At 53.5% G+C, this 13,332-nt stretch overlaps 5 protein-coding genes across 5 annotated transcripts; 2 read left to right on the top strand and 3 right to left on the bottom strand.

Moving 5' to 3' along the window:
• Window positions 1-175: 175 nt before the first annotated feature.
• On the bottom strand, window positions 176-1,405 carry CCOS01_08222 (uncharacterized protein; the record flags this gene model as incomplete). Its single annotated transcript, XM_060456383.1, has 1 exon — window positions 176-1,405. One exon carries the CDS (start codon window positions 1,403-1,405, stop codon window positions 176-178), a length of 1,230 nt encoding a protein of 409 aa, XP_060312657.1.
• A 2,366-nt stretch (window positions 1,406-3,771) lies between these two features.
• On the bottom strand, window positions 3,772-5,561 carry CCOS01_08223 (uncharacterized protein; the record flags this gene model as incomplete). Its single annotated transcript, XM_060456384.1, has 4 exons — window positions 3,772-4,373; window positions 4,423-4,696; window positions 4,745-5,236; window positions 5,370-5,561. The coding sequence occupies 4 exons, from the start codon at window positions 5,559-5,561 to the stop codon at window positions 3,772-3,774; spliced, it is 1,560 nt and encodes a 519-aa protein (XP_060312658.1).
• Window positions 5,562-7,103: 1,542 nt separating this feature from the next.
• Window positions 7,104-7,679, top strand: CCOS01_08224 (uncharacterized protein; the record flags this gene model as incomplete). Its single annotated transcript, XM_060456385.1, has 2 exons — window positions 7,104-7,271; window positions 7,341-7,679. The coding sequence occupies 2 exons, from the start codon at window positions 7,104-7,106 to the stop codon at window positions 7,677-7,679; spliced, it is 507 nt and encodes a 168-aa protein (XP_060312659.1).
• A 1,153-nt stretch (window positions 7,680-8,832) lies between these two features.
• Window positions 8,833-9,455, top strand: CCOS01_08225 (uncharacterized protein; the record flags this gene model as incomplete). The annotated part of the gene is made up of 3 exons (XM_060456386.1): window positions 8,833-8,982; window positions 9,049-9,298; window positions 9,358-9,455. The coding sequence occupies 3 exons, from the start codon at window positions 8,833-8,835 to the stop codon at window positions 9,453-9,455; spliced, it is 498 nt and encodes a 165-aa protein (XP_060312660.1).
• A 1,760-nt stretch (window positions 9,456-11,215) lies between these two features.
• On the bottom strand, window positions 11,216-13,013 carry CCOS01_08226 (tubulin/FtsZ family protein; the record flags this gene model as incomplete). Its single annotated transcript, XM_060456387.1, has 7 exons — window positions 11,216-11,609; window positions 11,665-12,449; window positions 12,549-12,603; window positions 12,672-12,713; window positions 12,794-12,819; window positions 12,893-12,916; window positions 13,002-13,013. The coding sequence occupies 7 exons, from the start codon at window positions 13,011-13,013 to the stop codon at window positions 11,216-11,218; spliced, it is 1,338 nt and encodes a 445-aa protein (XP_060312661.1).
• Between the last annotated feature and the right edge of the window lie 319 nt (window positions 13,014-13,332).

Consider the following 13,332-nt stretch of genomic DNA (forward strand, 5'->3'; position numbering starts at 1 on the left):
ATCGTGCTATAGGAAATTATTGTGACAGTCTAATGTTGCGCGCCATAATCCGTAATCCCAAATGTAAAAGAAATGATGCTCAATCTAAGATAGATCGTTCAAGCCAAGGCGCATTCGTTAGAGACATCTGTTACAAAGACAAACCGTTATGAGGAAAAAAACTGCAAATCACAGCTTAGTATCCCGCCCGCCTAAGCCTCTCCTTTTCATCCAAGACAGGCTCCTCTTCGACATCCTTGGGCGCGTTCGTGATCCCCTCCTCTCCACCACCGTAAGTGTTCAAATTCAACTGCGACGCAATGGAAGGCGTATACGCCGGCGCAGGCACATCATCCTCCATCGGCGGCGGCGGCGTAGCATCCCCCGGCGGCCCCATCATCGCCACCTCCCTCGCAATAGCAGGATCCATCGTATACCGCCCCTCCAGCGCCATTAGTGTCTGCCAAAGCGGCATCGACCCCTCGGGCCACTCGGCCTGCGTCTGCAGAATCTTCTTGGCCGAGATGCGGCGGTCCGCGTAGGCCACGCCGTTGCAGTCTTGTCTCGCGAGGATGATTGTCCCGTCAATCTGCACGCCCGCCCAGAGGCCGCGGGACTTCATGTAGCTGTACATTGGCCTCGCCGTCTTGGATACCGCGGCTTCCACTGCGCCGCCTGTGCCGACGGGCCCGATTGCCACGGAGGCTTCTGTGCCTAGGGAGACGCGCGGGTGCGTGAAGGCTGCGACTTGGGCTGCGGTGTTGAGGACGAGGACGCAGTCGTATATGTCGAGGCCGAACATGAAGCCCGCGCCGAGGGTGGACACGACAAACGACGAAGGGGGGGACCACGTCCCGTCCGGTCTGCGCGCGACGACGATACCGGAGCCGGCGGCGAGGGAGCCCATGTACGCCCCCGCGCGGAGGGTGTTGAAGATGGCGAGGCCGGCGCAGTGGGCGAGGACCTGGTGGGGGATGGTGACCATGGAGCGGCGGGTGATGCCGAGCGGGTGGAGGGGACCCTGGGCCTTGGGGGGTTCGGGGCCGAGGTCTGTGAAGGCGTGGAGGATGCGTGCTGCTTTTGCGCACTCGCGGGGCATGGTTTGCGGGAACCAGCCTTCTGCGCCGACGAGGTTTGCGGCTTTGTTGAAGGGGATGCCGGCTGTTGTTGTTATCTTGTGGAGGTTTGCGCCGAAGCCTTTATTGGGGGGTTTTACGGCGGGAGGAGCCCTTTCGGTGGCCGTGGTGCTGTTGGTGCGGGTTCGGTGGAGGGAGGAGAGGGTGCGGGTTAGGGAGAGGCGGCGGGAGGTTGTTGAGCGGGCTGAGGAGGAGGAGGAGGGGGTTGAGTGGAGGGAGTGGGTGTCCGCTTCGGCTTCGTGGGTTTGGGAGGGAGCCTGGGAGGGCTTGGACTCTGTGACGAGTGTCATGATGGTGTTGGTGGGTGGTGGTGTAAGTCGATGTTGAGATATCGTGATATCGGGTGTGCTGGGTATTGTTCTGCAAGCTCTGACCTACTACAAGTGTTTGCTTGCCTGCTGTGTTTGATAGAGAGAATAGAAAACAGTCTCAACTTGACGGTGCTCGTGAGCATGATATATAATTCTTCGTCTCATCAACACACCTCACTTGAGGCGTGGACGAGCAGGAGGCGTCGTCAGGGATCGCCCCTCAACCGGACCAACAACCTCCAGGTCGGAAGCCGGGATGACACTGCACTCTCGCGTAGCTCTGAGCTCTCGCCAAGTCTGCCGGCGAGAATAGTGTGATGGGCGCAAAGGGGAGGGGCCGAGAAAGAGGTCTCGCCTCGCGAGGAAGGGTTCCAAGACGGCGAGAGGTGAGACGGTGACCGGGGGTGGTGGTGAGTAGAGGGGAGAATGAGACCGACGGGCCAATGGGAGTTTGTCCGTTGGAAGAGGAGGTGGTAAGTGCTTGGTGATGGTTCATGCTTCTTGGCGTCTGGGCGTCCGGCTGGGCGAGAGATGTCTACGGGTAGGGGACGTAGGTAGGTTATGACCGGGATAAGGATTCATTCGGAGGCGGAGGAACTTGGGCACGGAGTGAAGGGAGGACAAGACGGATAGGATGCGTAGTCGAAGAGAACATAGCAAGCCACAGATCGGCATTGTGAAGGGCAGGATAAGGACGCGGGGTCATTAATCATCCCATATCCAAGACTACTTCTCACGCAGTATAGTTACCAAGGAGGAAGAAAGCTTGGGTTTGTGTAGTTCGTTTCATGTGACTGGTTCTACCAGTCCAGCCCCTCAAGCCTCTCAGAGATGGACTGTAGATGAGATGGAATGCGGTGCCTTACTACAGCTCACGCCATCTCGGCAGAAAGAGAACCAAAACATAGTGGAGGCGCAGCAAGAGTGAGACGGAGAGTTTGGCAGCGTCTAATGGTGTGTTACTGTCAGAACGCGCAAGTGTCCTCGCGGTCTTGGGAAACTGCTTGATAATTAGGTCTCAATGGGAAGCTTGGCTAAGAGAGCCAAGATGGTCTTATTCTACGTTGGTCGAGTTTCTGGCAATGGTAAGACGAGAGGTGCGCGGTTCGGTGGAACTTTCAAGTCCTCGCGGCGATTCGAGGTGGCCGAAGTTAACGGCGGGAGGCCGAAACGCGGCGGAAGAGCGAGGTGGGGCGCGGGGGCTGTGGGGGGGCGCGGGATGGCGCAGAGGCTGCACGCTGACTCCACTATGATACCTTTCTAAAGCCTTAGCTGCCTTCGGCTCTCCATCAATCAGTCTCTATGGCTCAGTCGGTAGAGCGTTGGTCTCATATCAAATACATATGACTCTAGATCATCTAGGGGATATCCAAAGGTCGCAAGTTCGAGCCTTGCTAGGGACAATTATTTTTACTTTTGGCCTTCTTTCGCATGGGTTTTAAGTTGCTACTCAATTGAACTCATTTTTGGCACTTTTTGTGTTGTTGCTGCGCCGCGGTGGCATCCCACCCCATTCCTGATCTTTCGGTACTAACACACCAAGAACCAAGTCAGAGCCAGTCGCAAAGGTCCTCAACATGAACATGGGGACATGCCGTTGCGTATGGGGCCAATTGATGGCGTAATTTAATACTGCATATAAAGTTGATGGATGTGAATTGATGGGCCGAGCCCGATATCTTAATTGGTGTCATATGTACGTACTGCCAGATGATACTTCCGTTGACACAGTTTTTGTAGGTCCACACGGTTGATGTATGTTTCCTCATTTGCCGATCTCTCTCTCTCGTTGGCGATATGCTGGCCTAGGTTGCCCATGCTTTCCAGGCTCCCTCTATACCTCCCTCTATACAATGTCACCATACCGATGAATTCTTTGGCGCCTCGAGCGTTGCGCGTTGCATCAAGCGTTGCGCGTTGCATCGCTCGATGACTGTAAATGGCCCATTATATGAATCAACGAATCCTTTACTGCGTGGTGCCGCATATGCAGCTGGTATTCTAACCAGGTCGACCTCTCAGTCCGAACCAGGTCATGTTATCTCGCGGACACCCAGGCGGCCACATCATTCTTGCCGGAACGCAGCTGGGCCACAGCCGAAGCTCGGCGTGTGCCTGTGCTGTACAGGCGAGCGAAGCGTATTCCTGCCCAACTTAAGCCAGCGTGGAGAAGTTGCATTGCCAGCATCTCACGCTGCGTCATTGGGTGATGGTTTGCAGATACAGTCTCTGAAAGGGGCCTCCTGCGAGTGGACCGCTTTTCACTCAGAGAATCGGTTCGTACCATTCCGATAGACTGATCAATCTCCCAGAGAAGTCTAATCTGAATCGAATCCTCGAGCGCGTCATGCTGGTGGCTCGCCCAACCTGAAAAGGTCCAGCTTGAAATTGGCAGCAGTGGGAGGCTGCGTCCTCGGGACGCTCTCAATCGGAACCGGCTTGAACGGCTCAACCTGCCGAATATCAACACCCTCTCGAATACACCTCAGAGGCCACTGGATCCACTCCCTCCATGGTTCCTGGATAGCCTGGTCTAAAGCCGATGCCACATTATTGCCCCAGCCGACGAGGTACCACATATTCCGCTCAAATGCGTGCACCAGTGCCGCGTAGTGCATGAGTATGACGAGGGCCATGGGGTGGTTCTGGATCATCAGCTCGAGGAAGGGCTGGGGGAGGGAGACAGCCCAGCGCCAGACGAGACCGGACCTATGCTGCGGAGCAGAAACTGCGGCAAAGGTGATTTTGAGGCCCTCGAGCGCGGATTGGCAGGTTGTTGTATCATCTGAAGGGGCCATGCTTCGCGTGAGAGTGAGGAGATCGTCGATTTTCGAGGCAAAGTTGCCTCCGACGGCGGGCTCGACGCCGCCTTGGTAGAGCCAGCGGGCCAACGGGCCGTTGGAGATGTATCGGTGGGCAAAGGGGAGGGTGAGAATGCTCTTGATGCCTGCGATGGGTCAGCATGGGCGGAGACGTGAGATGGGCGAAGCACCGACCTTGTAGTAAAATGAAGGACTGGGCGACGTCCTTAGATGTGATGGGCCCGTGGGGGTTCGCGATAGAGTAGGTGTTGAGCAGGAAGATGCATATTGCGTGGAGTACGTAGGCGTCTGCGTTGTTCTCGCCAATCTCGCTCAGTCCTGGCGAGAATTGGCTCAGAGCGATGTTCTGATGGCGTGCTGATAAGTTGGCATACTCGTCTCTTTTCTCGGGATTGATGTGCGCTCTGTGTATAGCTGAGACGGCGAGGATGCCGTGGAGAAGGAAGTCCTGAATGACTTAGTGGGAGTGTAAAGATGGATATAGGGGAATTCTTACGTTGGCGAAGGCAATTTGAGGAACAGTCGTAGTCCACAAATGTACAAAGTCTGGATTCTCAGAAAGAGTATGAGCTGTGTTGGAGGTAAAGTGATGGACGAGTTGCATGTCGGTGAGCCAGTCAGCTCGTGAAATACTCTGAGAGTCTCCCGAGTCTCCATGACTTGAGCCATTGGCCGGGCTGGAGTAGTTATCATGACCGTTTTGGTTGAGGGCATCTACTTCAGCCGTAAACTCTGACAACAGCCCCTGGATGGCCGCGACTTTGTCTTTCAAGGAAGACAATTGAGGTGATGGTCTCTCGCGGCGGCTGGCCGGGCGACTGGTCGTCGAGGCGTCCCCGATGCTACCTGGTGTTGCTGTACTCGCGGTATCTTGAGTTGGTTTTGGCGACTCGGTCACGGCAGGAAGCTGAGGTGCGAATGGCGTCAGGACAAGGCTGCACTTGACATCGTGCCGTACACAATTGCGACATGGCCGACTCTCATCACACTGGATGTTTGTTAGTTACCGATTGAAGTCACTATGAACCTCACCAGTCTCCAGTCTCCAGTCTCCATAAGAGGATGGCTTGGCGTGGCTTGCTGCAGAGAACAGAGCCCTTAATACAGGGAACTGAACTGACCTTGACACGCCGTTTCTTGCACTGCTGACACCCATTTCTCGACTTCTTGTGACCTATGCGTGTTCCGCGGATCGCGGTGCCCATCTTTGACCGTTCGGCGCCGTTCTCCAGAGCCGTCACTTCGTCCCTGAGCGAGGTGGTGGACCCTTTCCTTTCCGGCGCGCCGTTCATGGCATTTGACTCGTTCTCCATACGGATGGAGTACGAGTACGGAGTATTCGTACACCTTTCAGAATGACGAGCACCGCCGGGGAGTTACCGTTTAACTGATAAGTAAGAAGAGTTTGATCCTTTCTTCCTCTCTTCCTCCTATGTTCCCGGGGACTGTGATGAGATGTCTCAAAGGCTGTTTTGACGCTTGGACAAAAGAGATGCAGTCCGAAGATGGACTATTGTCTGATCCCCAGCTCGGTGGCGCCGCTTTTCACACTGCCGGGCTGCAGGACGCAACTAAACCAACGCCAACTGCCAGCCCAGTTCCAAGTGTGAGAGAGTCCCGCGGCCCAGGGCCCTACACGGTGCGGCTAATGGACCGGGACCCATGCACTCGCAGATGCGCAACACGGTTGATGGGATCTGATCTGGAGTGCGTCGATGACGAATATCACAGATGCAATCAGGATAATGCGAGGGCGGGGCTTAAAATAGAAGAATGATGGAGTTGACAGCCCAACAGATTTTCTTGACAGATTAAAAACCTTGCAGATGTCACAGATGAAAAGGTCGCGAGAGTCGAGGCTGTCGAGCAGGGACTTGGAGACCGGCAACCTTCCCGAGTTGCTCCTGGCTCCTGCTCTCCTGGAAATTAGAACTGCTGGCAGGTGGCCCTCTGGCTGGGCAGTTCCCCCGCCGTTCCGTACCGGCCGAAACAGCACGTGACCATGACTTTCGAAACGGCAAAGAACAGACGGAGAGAAAGGTCCTTCCGTTTCGTGCAGATCTGCGCACGGGTACTTCTCGATGGGTGGCCCAAGCTCCTTCTCTGGCGGGGGCAGTGATAACGTACCGAACAGCTTCATCCATCAGGGTAGATGTGGCTGATGCTGCGATGTGTGGCTTGTGCACCATTTTCCTCCTCCTCCCTCTGCGGGGCAGGTACTTCTCCAGAGCCCAGGGACCAGCTGAACGCAGGCACGCAGTACTAAATTACGACCTGCATGACGCGCCCCGGCGGAACGCGACTTGCCGTTCTTTCCTGAGGGTGGTGAGGTCAGCCAGGACCTGTTTGTACCTTCACCTTTCCTCCCGCTCCCTTCTCTGTCAAATGCCACAGAGAGACGACGTCAGAAGTGTCAATGTCAGCATCAGCTGCAAATCCAATTGTCCATCGCTGGCTGTAGCCTCTTAGCTTCTTGCATCCATCCAGACTCAAGTGCCTCCGTCACTCGTCCGTCACACTCACGGGCCTACCGCTTGCCGTTCCCGAGCTACCTCACTTGTACCAAGTATTCCGTCGCATAATCGTTGAGCTGCGCCAGTGTCTCTCCCGTGTCTCCCTGCGAGCGCCCACCCCAATCGTTCGACCGACCCCTCTCGAATTGCAGCCTCCCGTCCATCCCTGGGAAGCTAAGAAGAGGCGTCAAACTGCAGATTGAAGAAAAAGGAGGCTGCCCCGACGAACCTCCTCCGAAGTCACGATCGGCTATCCCTCCATCTTCAACACCCCTGACGCTCATTTACGATCAACGAACGTCATCCGTCCTCTACCACAAATCCCTAGAGCAATTGCCCACCATGGCATCGCACAGCGACTACAACGACATCAAGGCCTCGGCCAAGGAGAACGCCGCCGGCGTTTATGCCTACGGCCAGCGACAGATCAATCGGGTCGTCAGCTCCGACACCAGACAAAGAGCGTACGGCAATGCCTACAACTTTGCCCAGGAGCAGCCATTCCTCTTTGTATGCGACCCCCAATGATACTCGCCTCCCTAATGTCGGACATCTTTTTTGCTAACGAATTCATTACAGGCTTTTATTCTTTGCCAATTCATCTTCTCCTTCCTCCCAATCCTGGTCTTCGTGTCCTTCTCCGCCTCAACCATCGCCTTTGCTCTCGGCGCCGCTGTCGTTTTCTCCCTCTTCTGGATCGGCATTGCACTCCTCGTCCTCGTCCCGATCCTCTTCTTTACCTGCTCGATTGGTGTTCTCGTGTGGATCTGGGCTGCCGGTAGCTTCGTCGTCGCGAAGCGTTTATATGAAATGTCGCCGATCCGGGCCAGGGGTGATCTCGAGGTAGATGCCCCCAATGGGAAGACGTACGCAGTCACCAAGCGGGAGGATGGCATTCACACACATGCCCACAACTAAATTGGGTCAGTTGTGTGCAAACCATATATGTACTATGTATCATCAAACAGTGATGATTAACGGCCGCTTTGGCGTTGGGAAAGGTACGGATATCAGGAATGGGTCTGGGAAAATGGGGTCTTGCAAAACGGATGAGCACACTTCCCATAGGATTGCTATTCAACGTTAACACTTCTTTCGCTCATCGAATCGATACATCGTGACCATAAATTACTCGCCGGTGCCTGTTTCAAGCGGTAATGGCAACTCATCACTGTATTCACTATAGTTGGGTATATGCTGTGACCCCGCAGCTAGAAAGTACGTCGCAATATTTCCCCAACCACTCAGTCTGTGCATAACCTTGAAGACAAAGTGAAGACAGATTCGCCAACGACGACATTCGAACACATTCTGCTTCAAGAACAGCAACCTGCACTCGATGCCCATAATACCGTCGATCAAAAATGCAAAACGTAGCGTTGGTGCCAACACTGTGGATCGAACACAGGATCCCCGCATTACAAGTGCGATGCCTTACCACTTGGCCATGCTGGCGAATTGGATGATGTCTGGGGTCAGAACTATCGATATGTATCTATCCACCTTTTTTCCTGTTCAGTAACAGCAACGGTAACAGTTTGAATATGCGTTCAGCCTTAAGCATCTACCCTCATCCATGTATGTGCATCTACCATTCATGTCTCAGAAGCAGAATGTGAGAAGAAACGCACCTCGCGATGGTCACCCGCTCAGGTTGCCATCACGACTTTCAAGCTGATGCTAGAAGAGCGGGTAGAACCTGCATGCCCGGTTGTGAGTGGCTGGATTGATTGACGCAGGAGAAGGCCTCGCCAACGCATGCTGCCATAAATGTCTAAGTTCTACTGCCTTTGTACCCGCCGAGGCAGGCCTGATCCATTTTCCCATGAAGTACCTTAGATGAGGAGCAGGACGGGTTGAGCAGCCGCCTCAATCTTCCACCGCGATGTTCGACCTCCATATGTTTTGTAGAACCTGGGCCCTCAAAGCAGAAAGTCCACAAACCGTGATTCAAATCACTCAAAACCATCATTTCCAAGTCAGAGTACGGCAGTCCTCGTCACTTCATCATCATCAATTCACCTCATCCGCGGGGAAGTCGGTGCCACTGCCATTAACATGAGCCGCTGGCATGCGGACTGGTGCGCCTCACCTATCATCCAAGTCTGAGACAATCAAATCCTTCGATGCGAGAAATGTCGAGCCACGGCTCACGCTCGATTCAAGACGGCAGACCGGCCTGGCCCTGTACTTTCTGTACCAAAAAGCGAAGAATATGGGAGTCTCAACCTCAGTTGGCCACCTATAGTCACGTTTACCTCTGGGGAAAACGCAACCCATTCGCCAGGTGATAAGAGCAAGGATGATCAAGGAGCTCGTTCGGCTTCAATTTCAACTTCTGATTCGGCTCATGCGAATCGGGGCATCATTACTGCGCTTTTATCGGACGAATTCCGTCTTACTGTTCTCCACGCTGCCGGGGACAAAGGTCCATTGTATCCCATACATGTGGGCTTGGAGTCATACAAGGACACGCATTTCCCTGGCTATGATGCCATCTCGTACACATGGGGCGATGAGAATGGCAACTTCGAATGGTAGATAAGCACCTGTCATGGCTCGATGGAGCTCAATATTCACTAACTTGTGAACATAGTTGTCATCCAATCTACGTGGGCGGCCACTGGGACATCATCTTCCAAACCAGAAACTGTTGCGACATGCTCAAATATTTACGACCATCTCGTGGCTTGAAGCTGATTTGGGTCGACGCGATCTGCATCGACCAGAATAGTACAGACGAGAGAGCTACGCAAGTGACCAAAATAGGCTAGATCTACGCGGCGCAAGGCCATACTGCTCAGCTAAATCCATCTTGGCTTCCTGCTTGGGACACGCAAAAGTCTTGGGAAAAGTTATTTATTGAGCCACCCGAACTGGAGAATACTTACCCATTGTAATCGGGCAAACACGACCACGAAACGATCAAGCAATTTGATTATATCAAAGCTGGAGAGTATGACTCTTTTCGGAACAGAGGAATGAATTTCGCCCAGTGTACCGAATCCGCAAATACTCCTCCCAAAAAACGATTGAATCGACTGAAGAATGCTATGTCATCAGGTACTGGGACTAAACTTTGCCACATACATCCTTGGCACCGAGACATCACCGTCGATACCAATACGGGATCCATCTCACTTTGGCTGACAGGGCCAGCATCCGTCGGCTCGACTATCGTGGAAGCGCGGGAAGAATTCCTTGACGGCCTGACCTTGTATAGAATCCACTCTGTACCAGGACACTCGTTCTTAGTTAAAAACCAGCACCCGCTCAATAGGTTGCTAAAGCATGATGACGAGCTTTTCGCCCAGGATCCTGAATTATGTTCTGGCAGTTCCAAGTTTGACCGGCTCGTCTTCTTGATTCTAAGAAGAAAGGGAATGGAAGGCACCGACTGGTGACTTGCTTGTCGTACTTATCTTTCTGCTCTGAGAACTTTCCTATTACATGGACAGTTACTTGACAAACACCCAATGTCTCACGGACCTCTCGGAAAGCGCATATGTAGTCCGAAGGAAATTATTGGTTCAAGCCAATTTGAATAAATCTGGATACTGCGTTGATGAAGCAGTAAGGACACCGCTTGAAAATAGATACCATATCGCTCGTAGCATTTCTCAGCTGTAGTATGTGGTTTCCCCCGGGAACAAGGACACGAAAGTAGGCCACGTCTTACCAATCTTCATGGGACATGAAAGTTTCGAACGGTTGCAACAGAACGAGGTTTGCGCGAGACGTGGACAAAAGGTTACAGGAGGCTACCTTGAATTCGAGTCTGAGATCGATCTTGCAACTCGGCAAGTTGTTACGGAAGAACTACGAGTAGATCTTACACGGCTTGACTTCCTTTCATGGATGGAATAGGAATGGCGCAGGATCGGGGAGGAAGATGGGCCGCTATGGCGGCACTTTTCACATTTGCGAAGCATGGTGACTGATGGGGATCTGACACTTCCGGGTGGGATAATGCGTATTTATCTGAGGTTCCCAGTGGAAGCGGTTAGGAAAGCCCTTCATATTATAGCACAGAAATTGGGCATTACGGCGCTCTGGGAATCTCAAATGCTGGGAGACACAGTTGAGGCCTTCGAGAAAAACATCCGAAGTGAGGTGACAGAAGAGGACTTCTTGATTCCTAGCCCAGGCCCCGAATGAAGAAGGGAGAGTTTAAGGCCTGAAGAGTTTGACGGGTTAGACGGCGGCATCTACCGAGTCTGCATTGTTTAGGTATTCTCAATGACATGTTGAAAATTGGCTCACGACTCCTGATGAACACTACAAATTGTACGTACTGTGCATACACATAAACACAATTGCATGTATAATTAGTAGTCTAATGTCTTTGAAGGGGAATCGTGGCGCTAAATGATAATAGCATTCAGTGACTGGATCCAATTGGAACTATAATCGGCAACGTGATTATGACCTTGCCATGACGAGACCGCAACTCTCTACTCCTCCTCGGCGGGAACCTCATCCTCGTACTCCTCGGCATACTCGTCATCCATGCCCGCGTCCTGGTACTGCTGGTACTCGGACACCAAGTCGTTCATGTTGGACTCGGCCTCTGTGAACTCCATCTCGTCCATGCCCTCGCCAGTGTACCAGTGCAAGAAGGCCTTTCTGCGGAACATGACGCTGAACTGCTCGCCAACTCTGCGGAAACTGTTCTGAATCGCAGTGGAGTTGCCGATGAACGTGGACGAGACGTCGAGACCCTTGGGCGGGACGGAGCAGTGGGCAGTTTGAATGTTGTTGGGAATCCACTCAACAAAGTTGGTGGAGTTCTTGGTCTTGATGGCGTGAATTTGGTCTTCGACCTGCTTCATGGACACCTTTCCGCGGCTGTTGAGGGGGTTAGACGCAGCTCGAGAAACGGGGGCACGAGAGCGCAACTTACAACATGGTGGAGCAAGTCAAGAAGCGTCCGTCTCTGAAGTCGGACGCCAACATGACGTTCTTGGGGTCGAACATTTGCTGGGTGAGCTCGGCGACGCCAAGGTTCGAGAAGGACGCGGAAGAGGTGAGGGGCGCGAATCCGACGGTGAAGAAGTGCAATCTCGGGAAGGGCACGAGGTTGACGGCCAACTTGCGGAGATCGGCGTTGAGCTGGCCGGGGAAGCGGAAACCAGTCGTCAGGCCGGACATGACTCTCGACACAAGGTGGTTCAAGTGTCCGTACGAGGGGTGAGCCTGCTTAAGCGTGCGTCTGCAAATATCGTACAGCGCCTCGTTGTCGATACAGAACGTCTCGTCCGAGTTTTCGACGAGCTGGTGAATCGACAGGGTAGCATTGTACGGCTCGACGACGACCTCGGAGACCTTGGCGGACGGGAGGACGGAGAAGGTGGCCATCATACGATCGGGGAATTCTTCGCGGACCTTTGCAATGAGCAGAGTGCCCATACCGGATCCCGTGCCGCCACCGAGCGAGTGGGTGATTTGGAAACCCTGAAGGCTGTCGCAGGCCTCGGCCTCGCGGCGCACGACGTCCAGGACGGAGTCGACGAGCTCGGCGCCCTCGGTGTAGTGGCCCTTTGCCCAGTTGTTACCGGCGCCGGATTGGCCGTTGACCATGTTGTCCGGGCGGAAGAGGTTGCCCAGCGGGCCGGAGCGGATTGCCTCCATCGTGGCGGGCTCGAGATCGACCAGGACAGCGCGGGGGACATACTTTTGTCTACCGGCCTACGTTGCATGAGTTTGCGGTTAGAATTTTGAGAGACATCATGAGAGGGGGTGAGGCGCATATGAGATCACGAGGCGCGTGTGAGATGAAGGTAGTACCTCGGTGAAGTAGACGTTCAATCGCTCGGATTGTTGCTCATCAGTTCCAGTGAACCTATAGAAAAGTCAGCATACTATGCTCATAGATTTGCGTCATGGTGACTGAGCAGCTGGAAAACTCACTGTCCATCCTGATCCAAGCCATGCTCAGGGTGAATGGTTTGCCTGTTGTCGCGAACATTAACCACACGTTCAAATAAGTCCTCTTCACATTGATCTCAATGTCGAGATTGGCACATTCATACCAGAAAGCCGTTCCGACTTGGTTGCCCTACAAAGACTTATCATCAGTAAAGGCGCGTTGTGACGCGTTGAGCGCTGGACAGGGGCATGGGGAGACGTACACATTGGCCGGTTTGGAGGTGAATCTAGAGTGGATCACAGAAGCGTTAGTTTGTCAAGAGGGACTTTACAAAGTAAGGTACTCGACTCGAACATGTGCGCGCAACTCACAATTTCACGCATGATGCTGGTTCGAGGATAAGACGGGGTTGTGGTATATTACGATGGTTGAAGGACGCAAGACGCAGGACGCAGATTTTTACCCCGCTATCGAATTGTTGAAATCACGACAGGTGGTCATCTTATAGCGGGATTCCTTATTTCACAACAAACCCCTATCCTGTCCGTATCGCACGCTCGTCTCGCTTGCGCTGTGCGCTTGTTCGCCCCGGATAGGCCCGGCCGTGGACACTCGGTCTGGACTCGAAAAACTTCCCCCACATGTTGGTACATGCATCTTGTTAAACTGCTGCCTTTTTGGAGTTTGATAGCTGCCTGGTTT

The sequence above is a fragment of the Colletotrichum costaricense genome, assembly GCF_030867565.1.
Source record: "Colletotrichum costaricense strain IMI 309622 chromosome Unknown Scaffold_8.1, whole genome shotgun sequence".
NCBI lineage: Eukaryota > Fungi > Ascomycota > Sordariomycetes > Glomerellales > Glomerellaceae > Colletotrichum > Colletotrichum costaricense.